Below are 14,886 nucleotides of genomic sequence, written 5' to 3'. Positions count from 1 at the left end.
GAGGATTTATTAAATGTCTTCATACTAAACAATAGATTTTGATAAGAGAACCTGTTTAATTAGAAAAACAATAAAAAACAAAGTGCTATAATAGTCGAGTTAACTCAATAGTAGTCTACACATAAAAATGTGCAAATGAATTGAATACAGTATTGTATTACAATTATACACACATATATAGTGGATATTTAATTATTAAGAACTAAAGTTCACATTTGAAGATGCTTGCCATTAGATACGTTTATTGAATGTTAGTTCAATTAATGATTTGTAGATAAAGTGAGTAATATCTTGGTTTGTCCTGGACTTTCCATGATTAACATATTCGCCTTAAGCCTCATATTTCCGGGAACCAGTCAGTTACAGACAAACCAGTGTGGCTGGCCATCCTGAAAATTAAAAAGTAATGTTTACATAAAAGTAAAAAGTCACATGGCACAAGAATAGTCTAAAAAGACACCCAGAGTTTCCCATAATGTGTCTTTGTCACTCTATAAATTGATAGGATATGCTTAACATCATGAATGATTAGCGTTTATCTTTCATGCATTGGACACCTTTTTTTGGTGTGGCATGAGATTAGGTTTACAGGGTATTAGAAATAAGAATTGTCCTGATGTTTTGTGGAAATAATCTGTGTAACTTTGGTAATGGAAAATTGACAATGGGTTAGCAGGCTTCAAGTAAAACAAGTAGTTTGAAACTATTAGATACCACACTTCTTTAAATATGTATGTAATATCGCAATACAACAGTTATATAATTGTCGTTGGTAAATATGAAGTATCTGCTTTTCATGCTGTCTAACACAATCTGATAAACTTCTCTTCAAACAATCTAATAGCACCAAGTGCTCCACCCCAAAGTGTAACTGTATCAAAGAATGATGGAAATGGAACAGCCATTCTCGTCAGCTGGCAGCCACCTCCAGAGGATACTCAGAATGGAATGGTTCAGGAGTATAAGGTAATGTACACGTGTTAATTTACTTATGAGCACCCGCTACTCACACACTAAAGAAAAAAAGCAAGCTGGATAAATTGTTTATGGATATTTGGCGCCATCTGCTGACAAAACTACCACAATGCTGAATTATTTTTAAAAACCATTTGTGTAGTAATTTGTGAATAATTTTATTTTCTAGAAAAGCTGGATAAAATATTTAATATAAGAGAGAGAATATAAGTGATCACAAAATAAACACATACATCTGGGTTTACACAAGTACCAAATTTAAATGGCCATAAGTTGTTTGTTCCAAGAAAGACCTCAAATATATTTTCCAGAAGTGCACTATTGGATGGAATTGGCTATGCATAGCCAAACTCAAAGATTGTTTGCTTATTTTTACATCTCAAATTTTACAACCTTAAAATTAAGTGAGATAAGTTATTTTGATGTGTATAAAAATTATTTTTTCTATAAACCTGGTTTCAGGTTCTAAAGAGAATTTCATGTCTCAGAGAAAATTGTATATAAATTTCTTTAATTTTGTGAACATTAAAAAATATGTAATGTATTATCAAGGAAATTAATCTAATAAGTCTGAAACATTATTTTTACCTGTGAAATAATGAGTCTTAACATGGACACATATTAAGCAAATATTTTAAAGCATTCCAAGATGTGTCAAAAACTAAGATACATGAGTTTTAAAGAGTGTATTTGAATTTACCCTATTAGTGAATCCGTCTTATTAAAGCATCTTAATAATCAATGAGTCGCCTGCTTCGCAAGCACAAGGACCCAAATTTGATCCCCGGAACCAAAAAAAAAAAATCAATGAGAAATGAATAATCGATACACTGGGTCAGGAAAACTTCAAAGCAAAATAGATTTTACATGTACTTTTTCATCACATATGTAAACATACTGCATGCTAGAAGAATTTTAACTGCAAAATATGTATTCTACACAGTGATTTCTACTTACGTGGTATTCAGTTTTCTAGTTAGTAGCTAAATTGTGTAACCTAAGCCATTATCTTCTATATGTGAACATTTCAAACTGTGATTAAGATATGAAATTGAGGTTTGGTAGGTAATGTAAACCTTGATTCTGAACTGAGATTGGGGGTGGACACGCCTTAATGTGTATGTTTCAATATGAAACTGTGGTTAAAGCCAGGCATGGTGTTGCAAGCCTGTAATGTCAGTACTCAAGAGGCTAAAGCAGGAAGATAGTCATGAGTTCAAGGCCAGCCTTGGCTACATAATGAGTTCAAGGCCAGCCTGCACTGCAAAGCAAGACCCTGCCTCAAAAAGAAGGAAGAGAGAGGGAGAGAGAGAGAGGGATCAAGGGAGGGAAGGAAGGAAGGAAGGAAGGAAGGAAGGAAGGAAGGAGGGAAGGAAGGAAGCTAGCTGGTTAGGAGGTCATTACATCCACCTTCTCTTGCATAGGTCAGTAATTTTCAACCCTAGGTCAACTCCAGACGAATTTGTAGAATCATTTTCCAAATACACATGGCTGTCCTCTTCTCTCAGTGACTGTGACCCAGTGGGCCTGCCGTGGAGCCTTGCACATCCATTTCAGTAAATCTCTCTGGGTGATTCTGATGTACATCCTCAGATAAGGCCCAAAGAAAACCCACCATTTGTTTGAGCAGCAAATTAATTTGTACAATGACTAAATATACTATTTTATATTTTTGAAAGTCAGCTTATTAAATTTGTGTGTATTAATAGGGATAGAATTTTTTAAAGTACTTAAAATACTACCATAAGTGCACTGTGAATGTTTTACAACATCTCAAATAAGATTTTGTAGCATAACTGAGTTGTTAAGAAGTAAAAATGTCCATACTTTTCAAGTGCTTTCTCATGAGTTTCAAGGTTATTTCAACACTGGGGATGATAGGATCCTCTTTCTGTTCCAGTCCAGAAAAATAGACTGTTAGAGAAGACTCGTAAAGATTTAAAATGAGGTGATGTCTCAGCTTTGAAGCAAAATTGTGTAATGTAGGCATTTCCCCCTAAGAATCAAAACTCATTTCTCTCTTCAAGAATCGTGAAAGGGTGGATTTCACTTAACTTCACGGTCAATTTAAAATAATAAAATGCCTTTCAAAACCTGATTGACTGGTACAAAATCAGTTTGTGGCTTCGGTTCAGCTGTGTAATGTAATTGGGAAGAAATATCCACAAAGGAATCTCTATTTCCAAATGGTCAGATGCTGGTATAGTATCTGACCATTTGCTGGCATTATGCACTGAAACTATATTATAATAATATTAATTTTCAAAAAAATGAAAGGTTATTGAGAAAGGCCACTGATATTTTCAGATTAACTGAATCTCATTTTCTGTTGCAGTTTAGACAATAGTCTATTTGAAGCTAACCCTACATATTGCTCAAAGACATCATAAAGAATATAGAGCATGGTTTGCTATTCTATGGATCATTCTCTTAGGAAAACTGAGTGCAAATATTCTCATGCCCTGCCCAAGTCCTTGAATACTGCAAAAGATCACTCTATGATTCTCTCTTTTTTGCAAATTTCAGAATATTTTTATTTAATTGGGCAACATATATCCTTCTTTACTTCTTTACATATTAAGTAACAACAAAATGCATCCAAAACATGAACAAGTTAAAGTCATCAAGTGCTAAATATGAGTAACCAGGGTCACTCGGGTGTCTTAGTGTGAAGAGCAGCACCATGTCACAGGCTGATCTCTAACTCACATCCTGAACAAGCAGACGCACATAGGGAACCCTGGAAAGCCAGAAAGCATGGCCACTGTGGGGAAATGTGGCGTTTTCCTGTTGAGAGGCTCTAAAGCAATACAAATGACAATAAGGACTAACTATAGCATAGTTTAAACTTTCTAACTTCCTCCAAATAGTTTCCTATCACAATATATCCCTGTCAAAGTTTGCAAGGTATATAATTACATTATAATTACAAGGGTGTTTTTCTTTCACATCAACTGTGTAGTTTTGTTCCTTATGTTCTCATGTATATTATGAAAGATTAATTCCTATTCCCATTTAAACATAAGATCAAATTGCTAGTTTCTCTCTATTGATAATAGTCCAGCATCATATCATAAAGCTGAGTAAAATTCTAGATCCTTATTTCCTGAATAAAGTTTTATTTTTAATAATCATATGTATATAAAGTATTATATATTAATTTGAAGCTCTTCCTCCTTTTAAGTCAATTGCTTCTTGGATTTTATGTAAATGAATATGACAGTGCTACTGCCCAGTATTTGTGTCCCACAGAATTGAAGAAGTATTAGACTAAGTGCTCTTTGCTCTCCTTTGTATTATGATATGTGATCATCTTGCATTAGATCTACAGTGTGGGCTTAGAATGTTGATAGATAGGTTATTGTTTAGCTAGATATGCACAGGTTTCTGCAAGTTACTTTTGTTTTTGGCAAAGAATTTCTTGATGTTAAAAATAAAGAAAGAAAACCCTAATGGTATGGGCTGAGGTAGAGCCTCATGGTCTGTACTGAAGAGTATCTTCAAACATAAACTTGTGGACTTGCCTTACATAGTTCTTTAATGGTGTCCAAGAAGGTTTTACAAGGCCTTGAAGCTGCCCCTAACACTCGGTTGGGGTGGAAGAGTCTTCTCAGAGCTAGATGTGGGGAAGAATGACTTAGAACTTTTCATGGTAGGTTCACAGTAGATCTGAACTCTGTCCAGGTCTAAGCCCCAACTCAATCCCATGTTGATTTTTCCATTTATTTAGATCGTTTAACAGCTTGCATTTTGTTACGTACCCCTTACAGGTTTGGTGTCTGGGCAATGAGACTCGGTACCATATAAACAAGACGGTGGACGGCTCCACCTTTTCTGTGGTCATTCCCTCACTGGTTCCTGGAATCCGGTACAGTGTGGAAGTGGCAGCCAGCACTGGGGCAGGACCTGGGGTGAAGAGTGAGCCTCAGTTTATCCAGTTAGGTGAGTGTCTGTGCAGCTCCTGTGTGACAGGCTGGCCCTGCACTGCTCGTTCTGCTTTGCTGCTTTTGCATGTGGTTGAGCCATTGTTGCAAGTGCAATAAAATGTGTGATGTGTCTTATAGCTGCAATGGTGCTAACTTTATTTAGAACATAGATAGTTATAGGTATACGTATGGGCACGCATTGCCTACCGATGGGGATACAGTCTGAGAAATAGGTTGTCCGTGACATGTCCTTGTGTGAACATCATAGAGTGAACTTCCACAAATGAAGGCATCTGTGCTGTCATTAGGCAACATCGTCTGATGGGACCACAGTCACAAGGGTGGTTTATTGCTGATCAGAACATTGCTACGTAGTGCACGACGGCACAGCTAAACTTAAACTTATCCAAGTACACATGTTAAATAATATTTCATGTAAAAGTTGTTAATATTAATTATCATCCTAATTCTATCATCTGGATTTTTTTTAACTCTTCAATCAATGGTATTGAATGAGCACCAAGGATACTTCAGCAAATAAGAAAGAGACAGGGTGTAACCTCATGAAATTTACTTTTTGGTTTTACAAAAGAAAAAACACCCTTCTATGCACCCTTCTTAAGCCAAGTGTTGAAAATTTCTAGCAATGCAAAAATTATGTTTACATTTAGTGTCAATTTAAAGTTGTAATCCTTTTTATAACAAAAGATAAATGGAGATGTCAAAGAGCATTGGAGCACGTTTATATAGTAATTACTTAGAAAGTTAAATACAATTTGCCCCTAAAAGTGTTAGATGAATTTTTAAAAAACCCCAAATAGAAGCATTCATGACTACAATTCACTATAGGAAATACAGTGTGAACATGATACACAAATCAATGAGTGATTTCTAGTAAAACCTAAAACCAAGGAAAACAGCTGCAAAATGCTATTGCTACTAAAAAGTGAGGAGAAGAGGTCAGATTTTAAGATGTGACATTTCAGTTATGAATGGTGTGGAGAAGTCCACAGGCAACTTTGTGTCTTTATGTTACAAACACAGAATCAGAAGTTCAGTATATTTTATGTCAGATGCAAAACAAGGGTATACAAACAAGGACATACAAATCTTTACACTTCACAAAAGAGTATATACTAACTTTTCATGCTAATAATATAAATGACATCGCATAATTATTTCAAAATTAAGAAACATTTGTCTCTTATTAACTTTGTTGCAAGACATAAAGAACTTGACAATCCTTTTGAAAATACTGTTGATATTTCAGTGTTAAGACACTAACATACACAAGGACTGATCGAAACATATGTGTTTAAATAAAAAAAAATTTATTACACTAAAAGACGTTGCCATTAGTCCCCCTCAAAATACTTGTCTTTGCTTCAAAAGCACATATCCCATTGTAGTTGCCATTTCTCAAGCCATCCTGGAAGTCTTCTTGTTTTTATGAGGTATTATCAAAAACATAGTGAATGCTGCCTCCACACCCATCCAATTGAAAGACTGGCTCATAAAACTATTACAGTGTGTCCTCATCCATCTTATTCACTGAGTTTGGAACCATGTGACCTCCAAACTCTTCCACAAGGTCAAAATGGCCATGAAAGTTAAACATTTTGAATTAGGACATGGAGTCAGCCAGGACCACACAACTAAGGACGCTCATGAAGGGGGACTTTCAGAAATGCTTCAGAAAGTGGCAAGAATGATGGGATAAGCGTATTCAAAGTGAGGAGGAAGATTTTGAGGGAGATAAACAGTAACTAATACTGTAATGAATTTTTAAAAAAATAACATCCACTGTAGTTTTTTTTAATCATACTTTGTATACTTGTGAAATTTCTGTGGTATAACTCAATAAAAGTTTAGTATTGGGTGGAACTTTGTTCCATGTAGACATTGGCTTAATTTCTTTAACGCTGGCTTCCAAGGTTGTCTCTAGGCCAGCAGAAAAGAGGAAGGGAAGTACTTATGCTTGGGAGGGTCTGAGCGGTGAAGACCTGGGACTGCCCTCATTGTTACTCCAAGTTGACAATGGAAACGCCACAAAATGAAGTCCTTGGCTGCGGCCGCTCCCTCACACTTCTGTGTTATGACAGACCAACTCAAGCTTTTCACGAGGAGCTTTCTGACTGTCACAGCCATGGGCCAGAATTTGATTTTTGGACTTGTCTTTTTCATTTAGCACATTCCAAAGAAAGGATTGGGTACACGGCTTTTAAACAAAAATAGCTCTGTGATTTATTTCAAACAGTGCAAGAAATGATAAAAAATTACTTGATGCATCTGTTCCGATATTATATAAGATATAGGGGAAATAGTTACATTGAAATAATTGATATTCAAATATTTTCTACTTTTGTGAAATGGCAGTATTACTTGATTAAAATTGAGATTATTTGCCACCTGCCTCGCAAGTGGAAGGACCTGAGTTCAATCCCCAGTACCAAAAAAAAAAAAAAAAGAAAACCCAAAAAATGAAAAAATAAAAATAAAAATAAAATTGAGATTATTAGCTACATTATGATGATCTTTCCCATTGTTGATGTTTTTTCCTGTTTTTATAACATATGACTTTTGGTCCTTGTTTTTGCATGATGAACTTGGAAAAGAGGCATCTGTAATTTTATTATTTAAGATTTAAATCATGAGATTTAAGGGTCAAATTGGTTTTCTTGAAATCATAAATATGTTCCAGTTCTCCATATCTCAATGCAGCCTCAGCTGCAGCCAGACAAAGCCCCAGATATAGAGTGGCCGTTGTAATTCATTAGCCACACTGCGCTTTATTCTGTTAAGCCCATATGGTTACTTGCATGGAACCTCTCTTGGCTGTTTCCATAAAATCTGAAGCTACTCAACTTAACCTTGTCCAAATAGCCATGAAATTTATAAACCCAGCAGATACAAAGGGTGTATTAGGAATAAAAAGAATAGGCCTGAAGTACTCTTAGGATAACCAGAGATAAAAGGGTCTGGAACATGAAATAAAACTTTCAGTCAGCAAACATTTGAAGGCAGGTGAGTGCTTGTGAAAATAGGTTTTTCAGCCTTGACCTTTCATAGAACAAAATTTGGAATTCTGTTCAAGAAAAAATAAAGCAGTAGCTCCCCCTGTCCACGCATACAATGTGAGAAGGAATCGCATTTCTTGTGGAAAGGGCACTCTGTTCCTAAAGGCTCTTTCTATTACCATCAGAGACTGCTTATTTTTCCTGCCCAATGTCTTCTTAAGATGCAATACCATTTAACAAGAAAAATAACCTGCAGAGGGTTTTTCTTCCTTTTTTAAGAAATATTGTTCATATGGAACAAGTTTTACCATTTTTTTCTGGGAAAATTATTATTGGACTGGAAAATATTTCTTTTTGTAAAGCAGATTGTATTAGCAGAATTGTATTTCTCTTTAGTTGGGTCCGTAATCTGTCTCTGGAGAGTCGTTCGAAACTCTGGCCCTTCTGTGATGGGGATCAGAGGGTTTGGTTGTGGATGCTTAGGTTGTGTCATTCACAGGAGCTTCTTTATCCCGGCAGTGTCACCCCTAAGTATTCAGCCATTGAAGGGTTTCCCTCAAGCACAAAGCTTATTTAGACTGACGGACACCCTGTGGCTTTTGTCTGACCTGCTGAGGTGGCCTCCGTGTAGGAAAGCCTTGCCTAGAAGGAGAGCTGGGGCCAGATGTGTTGATCAGTTAAGATCCAGCAGTATAACAATAATAGTTAAGATCAGGCAGTGTAACAAAGTGCGTGAGATAACAGAGGCACAGATCCGTGAAAGAAGAGAAATGAGACCAGGGCAAGCCAGAGGCCACAGAGACAAAGCGTTCAACCTGCAGGTGGGAGTTAGATAGAGAGGACTTGTGGGCTGAGGTCTTTCTTAGTGTTCTGGGAGTCACCAAAGGAGGTATCCTGTGGGCAATGCTGGTTGTTCTCAGGAAAAACAAGCATGAGTTCAGCGGTGTCCTGTGGCAACTAAGAGTTTGTCACGACTACATCTGTGCAGTCAGTGTCAGGGGTCGGGGTGAGTCCAAGAGGATGTATCTCTGTACCTCGGGCAGTGACTGTAAGAGGCAGGTATCAGTCCTGACCATGTTAAAGAACCAGGAGGAAGCAGACAGCTCGAAACTTCCGAGGGCCCCTGAATCCTTCTTCTGGTGTCAGAAAGTAAAGCAGATTCAAAAGGGATGGTGCACCAATATAAGATTGCAAGAATACAGTTCAAGCATATCTTCTGAGTCAAGTGATTGAAGACTTGCAAGAAAGTACAAATACTAAAGAAATGGATGAAACACCTTCATGTTTCCCTTGATGCTATAAGGGAAGAACACTAAAACTGGCGATTCTACCCACCAGACAAAACTGGGGTTGGCATAGAACTCAGTGCCAACAAAATGGGGTAGTGCTTTGATAACAGAGCAAAGCTCCCAGTTTTCTACAAAGACTATGTCGACTGCTCTCTGGGAGCTGATACAATGACAGGTTTGAAAAATATCTTAGTAGGCTTAAGACATAAATGTAAAATAAGTAGATTTTATTAGGCAGATAGTCCATCAATTTTTAATTCTGGAATCAAAATGTCTAACATTAAATAGAAATCATTTTGCCTACACTTGATAATTCTTTTACATATTTAATGTTCTTTTCTTATCTCTATTTCTGGGTATGGTTATTATTTTGAAAGAAAAATTATTCATAGTTCTTTCAATGGTAACATCATAATTTTTCATTGTTTTTTAGTGAATCTCAGTTTTATAAGATTTTCTGAACATAGGTACAAATAAAGTATTTTGAAGACAGTCAAGGATTTGGCAGTATAATCTTGGGGAGAGGATACACACACGGAGACCCTCCAGAGGAAATAGAGTTTGAGTTGAGGCTTCCTACAGAAGTGTAGAAGTAGGAGAAACTGTATCTTTTTTAATATATTTATTTAATCCCTCTTATTTATTTGAATAATTGCATTAAAGTATTTCATTCTTTGGTGTCACATTTTTATATTTATGTCAGCAATGTTGTGAGAAATTTTATCTAAGCAGAAACCTCCAGAGTTTTCTGAAATAAAGAGAAATGTTACCATTGTCTTTATTGTCTCACAAAATTATGTCATACTTGTTTTGAATTAAAATAAATTGTTTTAAGATGAACAATTTATTTCACAAATTTTAAAATAATTGAAAATCTCAGGGGCTTTTTTATTTCAGAAAGGTGGGTCAAAAACAAATGTAAATTGTCCGGGAATTTAGCTCAGTGATTCCGGTGCCTGCCTTGCAAGCGCAAGGTCCCGAGTTCAATCCCCAGAACAAAACAACAACAACAACAACAAAAAGAATAAACAAATGTAAACTCACTCACCAGGTGTGGTGGCACTTGGGAGATTGAGTCAGGAGGAACACCATGAATTCTAGGCCACCCTGGACTACATAGTGAATGAGTTCAAGGCCAGCCTGAAATACATAGTGAGACCCTGTCTCAAAAAAAAACAGAAAAAAAAGGAAAACAGATCATTGTCCAAAAATTAACAAAATAAAACAACAGCTATCTTATATCACATATGTATGCTTACCTGATCGATCATGTTGAGTATTTAAGCTGAATTAATCAGAAGGTGGCATTTCAGATTCTCATGGAAACCCGGTGTCCCCGGAGGACCAAGTCAGCCTTGCTCAGCAGATCTCGGACGTGGTGAAGCAGCCGGCCTTCATCGCAGGCATCGGTGCGGCCTGCTGGATCATCCTCATGGTCTTCAGCATCTGGCTGTATCGGCACAGGAAGAAGAGGAACGGCCTCACGAGCACCTATGCGGGCATCAGAAAAGGTGTCAGCTTTCTTAAGTTTTTCACACTGCAATGTACTTGCGAAATACTAGCCTTTAAACTGTGACTCCACCTTATTCATGAGGGTCTGTATCCCATATTTAGTAATTTTAACATAGCCAATTCTCAGCGGTGCTTTTGCTGCCTTATGGCATCTACATGTTAACTTCTGCATGGAGCGTCACAACGAATAGATCTCGTTGGTTTCTTAGGACTCAGCTCCTTTAAAATATGTCTCATTGGTGTACCTTGAGACTTGACTATTATTCCATTGCCCTATTTTCTTTGACGGTTTTTTTATTGCTTCATCTTCTTGAGGAAAATTTGTCATCTCATTGTCACAGGGATGATAAATCAGGGCTTCAAACTCATGCAGTGTTAAGGGAGGTGTTATTGCCCTTTGTGAAGCAACTAAAAGAGAGGATACTGCCTTTTGATTATTTATAAAATTTATCTTTTCTTAGTAAATATGAATGCGTAAGTGATATGTCTTAGTTAAGAGAAAGAAGAGGGTCAATACTCTTTGATTCTTAGATTTAAAGTTATAGAGTTGAATATCTGCATACTGGTAATTAATGATGATGATCGTATTACAAATGTCTCTACAATTTTACTCTTTTGCTTTTACTTACAATTTTAAGATGGAGTCAGTATGCCAAAGTACCTTTGTTACATAGCCTCAAACCCTGTAGATTTGCACTCTTTATTATCTGAGATTCTTAACACAAGTTAATCTTCTTTTCCCCCCACCCACACATAGATCCATCAACTCTAGGCTTTGATCTGGGTCATAGATAATGTAGTTGTAAGTCCCATGTTTCAGGCAATAGTCCTTTTGAATGTCTTTAGTCTAATAAAATTATGCATGGTGTTCCTTTTTGTTCTAAAAATTGCTATGGATTTGGTGGCAATTTATACACCCACCCTTGGTACAAGGCCAACCTTCTTTCTCATGGAGCAGTTTTGCTTTGCTGCAAAACAAATTAAAAAAACAAATTCTTGCAAACTACTTGTCTACCTATTTACTAAGTGAAGATTTCCTGTATCTCTTGACCAGGTCTTTTCTCTGATTAATTCTATGGTTCAATGAGAAATTTTAGTACTAGGTAGAGCTTGAATGTCCTTACACATTTCAAAAAAATACTCGTGGTCAGCAATCCAAATATTTGTGCTCTCAGTTACAAGAGGCCTTGGGAAAAAAAGAGTCAATACAGATTCATCACTGATACCATAAAATAAATCCCTGTGACTTCCGTTTGGCTCAGCAGCCTGGTCTTCATGTGCACAGCATTATCATCCTGGAATCTGTTTTTTCCAATAGGTGTCCTATCCAGAGAGGAAGCACAATGTCCATTTCCCTGTCTGTGAAAAGGAAAGTGGGGGCTCAGAGGTTACTGCAGGGAGAGTGGTGCTCATTATGTGCATGGAGCAGATCGGTGTCGCCTGTGTGTGGCACAACACCGAACCTTTCCCTCTGCTTCAGTGCAGAGAAGGGATTTTTGTGTGGCTGTGTGTGGTGGGGTGGAATGGATGAGGACCAGGCAGGGTACTGGGTGAACTGTGTTTTTGAAATCTGATTTGAATGAGGAAAAACAGCTAATTGACATATAGATGTGGAGTCTCTTGGATTTTCTGGTCAAAAGAGCTCCATCAGCAACTCCACTTTATGAGCAGCCAGGCAGTGTTTCATATCACGGTGAGTGTCATGGCTGTGTAATTATAACAGTTTAATTCTGTATGTTGTCTTCAAGTCTAAAAATGTGACATGAAACGCCTTAATTTCTGAAATGTTCCTTGTCCTTTACTAATGACCTTTGAGCATGCTGACAAATGCCTATGTGGTCTTTCTGCAGAACCTATTAAACTAATGACATTGTCTTTCCAACCAGCTTCTGTTTAAGCAGAAATCATAGAACATAATTACAAATGTAATATCATGAGCACTTCATTCTGCTCTCCTTATTTGTCCTGTTGGCACTTTTTCATGATTCTATTTCTACATCATTTTTAAAAAGTGCATTTTGAGATCTCAAATTTCCTGTATTAAAAACAATGCCAGTAATTTAGGAAAATAGAAAGTGAGGTGTTTTAAAGAAATAAGTGAAAAGAGCCTATTGACCTATAAATAGGAAGACAGAGTATGACTTTGAGAACAAATGAACATTTTTGCTATTCTCCTCTACATTCAGCTCTCTGTGACACCTGCCAGACACTGCACACCCAGTCCACACATAGCCCTTAGGGTACACTGTCCTTGAGCACCCAGAGAAAGTATTATATTATTGCGGGCTTTGAGAATTAAGTTGTTCTTTAGTTTGCTAGCAGTGAGAATTTCATTGAGTGCTGACCTTTTTTCATCTCTACTTCCTCAAACTGGAACTAGCATTTAGCTAGGAGAAGTAATGACAAGGACCTTTCATATTTCCCCTTGTCCTTGTGATTGCAAATTAATGTTCTGGCATTCTATTCTTGCTTGAATAACTTTAGTTTCAAATGTACCTTTTTTTTGAAGACTTATTACTATGGCTTTGAATTTTTGAATGTGGCTAAATTACACTGACTCCCTGAAAAAAACCTGAAAAAAAAACCACAAAAAAACCACAATAGAATTCTTGAGACTACTACAAACGAAGGCCAGTATATAAATGGGGTACAGCATTGAGGTTTTTATTGTTGTTCTTTCTCATATGCTCAGAGACAGAGTGGTTTGGTAAGAAGTGACAGTTTTAGGGGCTGCTATCAGGTTCTACTTTGCATTCCCCAAAGCTCTGATCCTAAAATAAATTCATTATCAATGTTCAAATGGAAAATACATTTTGGGCAGCTCTTTGATACCTGATAATCACTACTCCAGTTTGTTCATCCTAAATATTTTTAAAAGCAAATTTTCATCTTAAAAGGAGTGATGTAGATTTCCTTGCTTTCTTTAGCAGGGCAGCGTTTACTTTAAATTAATGGGAAGAGATTGGAAAATAAGCCAGTCTCCTCCCTCTATGAAATGACATGGAAATTGCTCTGGTGTCTTCCCACACTTGGAACGGGAGCTGCTAGGAAAAGCAGGGGAGGCCAACCTGCTACTTTTGAGGTCTGCAGTTCAATTTCAGGCATTATTGATTAGATTAAGATTTATAACTGCAGAGTGAAGGTTCTCAGAGGGGAGTTATTGTTCTATTGTTTAGCTTCTAGCATGCCATTAAAAAATGCTCAGCCTCCTCCTAAAAAGCTTCTATCTGTAAACAGTGCCAGGGAAGTTAAAGTTGAAAACACCACATTTTTTCTGAGTATTCACAAATTTTCATGATGATAAAAATGTAGTGCTACACTGTTTTTATGAGATTCAGGTGTTTCTTGTCAGTGAAACAGTTTGATTTTATGATTCTCTTTGTTTCAGTATTGTTCTTTCCTTTTTTCTTCCCTCTTTCCTTCCCACCCTCTCCCCTTCTTTCCTTCCCTTTCTTCTTTCTCTCCTTTTTTCCCTCCTCCCTTCCAATAATGAATACTTAACGTGTATCTATTAGTCCATTTAATAAGCATTTACTTTCAGATTTCTAGATAAAGGTCCAGCAAAACCCTGATAATTCTTGTTTAAGAATCCATCATCCAGTGTTTGGAAATGATTAATATTGGAGGGTTCCTGTTTGTACTAAAGCCGTGAGCTAAATCTCTGTTGCTAAATGCAGGGTCATTCACAGGCTAACCCTGACAGTTCCCCTCCCAAGTGGACTAGAATGTCAGACACTTCAAAATGGTACCTGTAGAGACATGCTTGGTTTTTTTCCTTTTAAACCTTGGATTTGGTTTTATTCATATATCAGAGTGTCAGACCTACGGGCTTGGTTATTTACATTTGTTTTATGTTCAGCTGTCTGCTCGATTATACTAATGTGATATGTTCCCTTTCTCTCTTCAGCTTAATAACTGGTTTATGTTTTGTTTTGATTTTTCAGTCCCATCCTTTACCTTCACACCAACAGGTATATATTTGCACTTCCCCTCCTCCCTTCTTTTGTTAGTTTGGCATGTGTTATACGATTGTGCTTCCGGTTTTATTTCATTTTCAGCAGTCACTTGGGGAAAAGAACTTAAACACAATACAACACTTCATTTACTTATGCCAGGCATGCATTGGAAGTAGAAATGGTCGGCCTTGCTGTTCACCTGTTCAATACA

The 14,886-nt window shown here is 36.9% G+C and overlaps 1 protein-coding gene across 8 annotated transcripts in view; it reads left to right on the top strand.

Annotated features, from left to right (window-relative positions):
• Robo1 (roundabout guidance receptor 1) overlaps positions 1-14,886 on the top strand; it is a 1,092,891-nt gene that overhangs the window by 1,028,656 nt on the left and 49,349 nt on the right. For 6 of the 8 annotated variants that reach the window (XM_004870578.3, XM_087213895.1, XM_087213874.1 and 3 more), the window contains 4 exons: positions 845-966; positions 4,746-4,917; positions 10,521-10,718; positions 14,664-14,690. In XM_004870578.3, the coding sequence (XP_004870635.1) occupies positions 845-966; positions 4,746-4,917; positions 10,521-10,718; positions 14,664-14,690 (519 nt within the window). The remainder of the gene's footprint in view (positions 1-844; positions 967-4,745; positions 4,918-10,520; positions 10,719-14,663; positions 14,691-14,886) is intronic. The other 2 variants (XM_087213903.1, XM_087213881.1) reach the window with 1 other exon arrangement.

This window comes from Heterocephalus glaber, unplaced genomic scaffold (genome assembly GCF_053883595.1).
Source record: "Heterocephalus glaber isolate CG9 unplaced genomic scaffold, H.glaber_assembly_v1.0 deba00000122, whole genome shotgun sequence".
Classification (NCBI taxonomy): Eukaryota; Metazoa; Chordata; class Mammalia; order Rodentia; family Bathyergidae; genus Heterocephalus; species Heterocephalus glaber.
The sequence above is the reverse complement of the archived record's forward strand: the minus strand, read 5'-3'. Positions and strand labels throughout refer to the sequence as shown.